This window comes from Scyliorhinus torazame, chromosome 3 (genome assembly GCF_047496885.1).
Source record: "Scyliorhinus torazame isolate Kashiwa2021f chromosome 3, sScyTor2.1, whole genome shotgun sequence".
Taxonomy (NCBI): domain Eukaryota; kingdom Metazoa; phylum Chordata; class Chondrichthyes; order Carcharhiniformes; family Scyliorhinidae; genus Scyliorhinus; species Scyliorhinus torazame.
The window spans coordinates 66,790,375-66,796,374 of record NC_092709.1 but is presented as its reverse complement, the minus strand read 5'-3'; the positions used below and the strand labels follow the sequence as shown (position 1 = coordinate 66,796,374).

At 47.9% G+C, this 6,000-nt stretch overlaps 1 protein-coding gene across 1 annotated transcript in view; it reads left to right on the top strand.

Annotated features, from left to right (window-relative positions):
• The first annotated feature begins 3,479 nt into the window (after positions 1 to 3,479).
• Positions 3,480 to 6,000, top strand: part of rxfp1 (relaxin family peptide receptor 1) — a 231,763-nt gene continuing 229,242 nt past the window's right edge. The window contains exon 1 of the mRNA XM_072495784.1: positions 3,480 to 3,722. Coding sequence (XP_072351885.1) covers positions 3,674 to 3,722 — 49 coding nt within the window. The 5' untranslated portion in view covers positions 3,480 to 3,673. The remainder of the gene's footprint in view (positions 3,723 to 6,000) is intronic.

Genomic DNA, 6,000 nt, shown 5'->3' with positions numbered 1-6,000 from the left:
GTCAAGCGGGGTGGTTAATTCTCTCTTTCAGAGATGACCATTGCCTAGCACATTTGTGCCATGAATAGTACTTGCCACTTACCAGTCAAAGCCTGAATGTTGGCAAAGCCTTGTTGCATGTATGCACTGATGGCTTCAGTATCAGTATCTGTGGAGCTGTGAATGATAAATGAACACAACTCAATCATCAGCCAACACCTCCCACTTCTGACTTTATAATGGAGGGAAAGTCAGTCATATGGGTTGTGTTTCCCATCATCTTGCCTGACTGCGGGTGGGGTACTAGAAGAAGTATGTAGGAGTAATGTCTTGCTAGGAAAAGGATTATTCCTTCTGAATGTGACCTCCATAATGACAACTCGATTACAAAATAACTTCTCTCACTCCATTTATTAATTAATTTTACACTGGGTGTAGAAATGTCCATTAGAAAAAATAGCTCATTGGAGGAGCTCAAGTGGTGAAGTGCACATTTTCCTTGATGGATGATGATTATTTATTCATATATCCCTGGCCAGTCAGTACTTTACGATCAATAGAAACATAGAAAATAGGAGCAGACGTAGGCCATTTGGCCCATCGTGCGTGTTCTGCCATCCATGATGATCTTAGAATCATAGAATTCACAGTGCAGAAGCAGGCCACTCGGCCCATCGAGTCTGCACCGGCCCTTGGAAAGAGCACCCTACCTAAGCCCACGCCTCCACCCTATACCTGCAACCCAGCAACCCCACCTAACCTTTTTGGACACGAAGGGCAATTTAACACGGCCAATCCACCTAACCTGCACGTCTTTGGATTGTGGGAGGAAACTGGAACATCCGGAGGATACCCACGCAGACACTGGGAGAACGTGCAGACTCCGCACAGTCAGTGACCCAAGCCGGGAATCAAACCTGGGACCTTGGAGCTGTGAAGCAACTGTGCTACCATGTGCCCCATGGCTGATTATCTAATAATAAAATAATGTCATGTGAGAGTACCTTTAAGAAATGGGTGTTTATAAATGGATGTGTATATAAATATCTGTAGTGAGAGTACCTTTAAGAAATGGGTGTTTATAAATGGGTGTATATATATAAATATCTGTAATGAGAGTACTTTTAAGAAATGGGTATTTATTACTCCAGTGATGTCAGAGTGTGGGTGGAGCTGGGCTGTCTGTCAGCTTTTTACTTTCGTATTAGGCTGTTTGCTGCAGGGTGTGTTTTAGTTTCATTTTCAGAGTGTGGTAAACCACTGTTGCACCTATATTAGGTGGTGTACGGTAGGACCTGTACTACAGGTACGGCGATAGTCCCTGCCTGCTGGCTCCGCCCAATAGGCTGAGTATAAATATGTGTGTCCTCCGTGCAGCAGCCATTTCGCCAGCTGCTGTGGGAGGCCACGCATCTTAGAGCAATAAAGCCTCAGTTGTATTCAACTCTTGTCCAATTGATCGTGCATTACAGAGCTGGATAGCTGCAGTCACAGCCAGAAGGTGTATGAATCTCTCTCTGTAATCTAAAGACTGTAAATCGATCCTGGTGATTTAAAACTAATAACAGTGGTGACTTTAACCTGATGTGCTTCTGGTAAAAGGTGTTTTAAGTCATATGGATATTAAAAGGAAAGCTTAAATGATTACTCAGTGTTGTATTCTTTGGGGGTTGTATTTGGATTAATGGTTGCTAAGATATTCACTGTATGTTTTAAAAAGGTTAACTTGAGTTCAGAGAATAAACATTGTTTTGCTTTTAAAAAATACTTTTCCGTTTCTGCTGTACCACACCTGTAGAGTGGGCCGTGTGCTCCCCAGACCACAATCTATTAAAGGTTGTGGGTCAGGTGAACTCCATGCTACACTTTGGGGTTCTCTAAACCCTGGCCCATAATAATAATAACAATCTTTAATGTTACAAGTAGGCTTACATTAACACTGCAATGAAGTTACTGTGAAAGTCCCCTAGTCACCACACTCCGGCGCCTGTTCGGGTACACAGAGGAAGTATTCAGAATGTCCAAATTACCGAATTACGTCTTTCACAACAGTGCTAACCACTCAGTAGCCTGTGCCCACTCCCCCCCCCCCCCCACCCCCTATGCTTTGGGCGGCACGGTACCAAATGGCTGCCCTGCAGGCCGCGCGGCAATGACGGTCCGTTCCTGGACACCGCCCCTGTCCCGGGGGTTACCCCGACGCCACAGCCCACCGCCTGGTCACCTCCCCCATCACCCCGCTCCCAGCCCTGGCAGGTGCCCCCACCCCCCAGCCAGCCCTTCCAGTGGCAGGACCGGCTGCCCACGGCCACGCCTCTGCCAACATGTCCTACCTCCTCTCTCTCCCTCAGCAGCCACGGTGCCTGTTTCCCGATTTCACCACTAGTGAACCTCACCATCGGTAATTCCTCCCGGTGAAGATGGAGCATCGCGAGAGTCCCGGAGAATAGCAGATTGTGTCCATTCATGATATGCCAACGCTGTTTACTGTACGTGCGGAGTAGAACGCATTGACACCGCTGTCGCGGCGCCGGAGCATGGCATCCGTCAGGGGCACGGCGCTGGCCACAATTTCCGGCTCACGCATGATTCTCCGCACAATCACAGTTCGCGATTCCAGCGTCGCTGGCCAGAGAATCCCGCCTACAATGTTTTGATCTCAACTCTTTTCTGTAGTACCGAATTCCACAGGCTCACCACTCGCTGGGTGAAGGAATTTCTCCTCACCTCAGTCCTAAATGGTTTACCCTGTATCCTCAGACACTCGCCCCGTGGTTCTGGGCTGCACGCCACCGGGAGCATCCTCCTTGCCTGTGCCCTGAAACATAGAATCACATTGGCTGTGTGTCAATTGCAGCTATGTAGCGTTTCTGTCGGCTCTTGTTACAAACATCAACATTCATTTACAAACAGGTCGCAGCTCTGGATTTAAAGGCTTTCGACAGCATCGGAGGACGGGACAGATCTCAGCCACAAAAGGTTAAGTCGGGGTCCCCAGGTTATAGTGCGATCCGGATCGTGAGGATAGCTGGGGGCTGACTGAGGATGAAATTTAAACTGAATGAACAGGCGGATGTGTGAGTGCAAACTCCTGGCGCCAAATGCAGAGTAAATGGGAGAGGGACAGAGTGATTGGAACCGGAATGTGTGTTCGGGTGATGGGAATTGAAGGTAGACAGTGTACGCTTGGTGACAGAGCGAATGGAAAGTGTGCTGGAACTCTAAGGTGTGAGATCAAGAGGTGAGTGTGTGAGATGGTGAAATGGAGATTGGTGGTGAGAAATGAGTGTGTGAATTTGAGATGGAGGATAGAAAACGGGATTGAGAGACAGGTGTACATTTGGGGATTGAGGGAGAGTGACAGTGAGAGTGAGTGTGAGATTAGGGTTTGAGGGTGAGTATGATATAAAGGGGGAGGGGGGAGTGTGTGTTTTTCAGTGTGTCAGTGTGAGGTTCAGTCTGTACCACCAGGCAGCTCCTGACGCTGAGCAACAGCCCTCCTCTGTTACCTCCAGAGCAAATCCTTCTTTAACATCGCTACTTTTAACACTCTCCCCCACCAGCCTGGACTCCACCTTCCGAGCTCTCCCTGGACGAGCCCAACAGCGAGAGTCTCCCAGTCGCACAGAGGGTCTCACAGCGAACAGTGTGAATCACAACCGAGCGAAGAGCTACACGCTGGAAATTATTGGGCATGATGAGGTTCGAGATACTCTGCTTTTCTGTGGTGGTCGGGATGAACGGTAAGTAAAGAATCAATGAGCTTGCTGGAATGATGCTGCCATGCCTAATGTTGCATTTCTGATATATCGATTGTTGCCAATGTTGCTGATTTTAATAACCTGCCAATATTGCTGATATTAGTAACTTGTCAATATTGCTGATACTAATATCCTACCATGTTATCGTGGCTGTGAAGTGGTGGCAAACGGTTTATACTTGGGGGATTCACTTCTTTATAAATGGCGATAACTACTTTGCCATATGAGTAAAATGTTAATTTCTAAAGTTCACAAACAGACTTAAATATGAATGGAAGGGATTTTAAACACGAGAGCGCTCGGGTCAACGACCGCGAAGTAACTGCTGGGTAAGATTAGGCAATAAAACGAAAGGGGAGATGGTGTGAGAGAAGAGGAGGAAAAGGAGGGGAAAGGAACAGAGGAGAGAGCAGAGGGTGGAGCTCTGTTCTGTATGGTGGCTGCATTGAGACCTCGCTGACACTGCGCCATCTGCTGGACCCACAGGAGTTCCACAACAGCAAGGACACATTCTTAAACTGAGATATTACCGTCATTGCCGAGAAAAAGTGCTGCCTGTTTAATGATGTATTCCTTCCCCTCTCACTTGCCGCCCACCCCCGACATGTCATTTTGTTTTTGCAGAAGATAGTACAATGTAAATGTTCCTAAAATGACTGTTAAATTCCTTCAAGAACGAACTGATTGTTGCATTTTACTATGCCCGTGTTTTCTGGGTGCGCTGCAGGAAATGAACACGATGCATTTCTATTTATAATCTTATTGAGGTGAGAGAGTTGGGGTTCTGAAGATTGTATGCAACATTCCTATTGGAAAGCTTTCGCTGTACAAATCTGCAAAGGGAAAGAATGTGTTACAACTGTTATTTAATGTCCTCTTTGTACCTTGTGTGTGTTTGGCCAGGGTCTATGTTATCCACAACAATGAAAGAATTTTCATTTACTCAGGGTGGGACAGTGGTTAGCACGGCTGTCTCACGGTGCCAGGGACACGGGTTCAATTCTGGCCTCGGTTGACTGTCAGTGTGGAGTTTGCACTTTCTCCCCGTGTCTGCGTGGGTTTCCTCCGGGTGCTCCGGTTTCCCCCCACAGTCCAAATATGTGCAGGTTAGGTGGATTGGCCATGATAAATTGCCCCTCAGTGTTGAAAGATGTGCAGGTTAGGTGGGGTTGCGGGGATAGGGTGGGGGAGTGTGGCCTCTAGGTAGAGTGCTCTTTCTTTTGGAGGGTTGGTGCAGACTCGATGGGCTGAATGGCCTATATGGATAAAGCTTTTTCATGAATTTAGAATGTCCCAAATCCTTTCAAAGCCAATAAAGTATTTTTAATGTGTAGTTATGTTGTACCATAGGAAACGTGGCAACCAATTTGCACAGTCCCTCATACAGCAAAGTGACAAGACCCGATCATCTGTTTTAGTGAGCTTGCCTGTGGGATAAACATCTTATTCAAAATCATGTCACAGAATCATTTACAACCAGAGGGCAGATGGACCCTCTCCTTAATGGCTCATCTAGAAAACGGCTCCTGTAACTGTGCAGCACTCCCTCAGTGTTGATTTGCAATGTCAGCCTAGATCTAATGCTCGAGTCTCTGGGGGTGGAGATTGAACCTATGGGGCAGGATTCTCCGTTCCTGAGACTAAGTGTTGACACTGGGCCAGAATTTGTGGATTTTCATGACAGCAAAACTGGCGCCGAACCTGGATTGAATCAGCTACTGTTAAGGGGCTAGTGTGGATCCACGTGGAGCACAATCGATTCCAATAAAAAACGGTGCGGGATTTGCCGGGTCCGTGATTGACACTCGGGAGGCGGACAAGCTACAGCTGGCAGCACGGTAGCATAGTGGTTAACACTATAGCGTCATAGCGTCAGGGTCCCAGGTTCGATTCCTGACTTGGGTCACTGCCTGTGCGGAGTCTGCACGTTCTGCCCGTATCTGCGTGGGTTTCCTCCGGGTGCTCTGGTTTCCTCCCACAAGTCCCAAAAGCCGTGCTTGTTAAGTGAATTGGGCATTCTGAATTCGCCCACTGTGTACCCGAACAGGCGCCGGAGTGTGGCAACTAGGGGCTTTTCACAGTAACGTCATTGCAGTGTTAATGTAAGCCTACTTGTGACAATAAAGATGATTATATACACACTTCACTCCCCACACGCACCATCCCAGCCAACAAGATGGCTCTGGTTGTGCTGGAACGTGCCCATACAGCTGATGGGTCGGCTGGGACCGGAGGACACCCAGGGGGTGGCTTCGGGGGG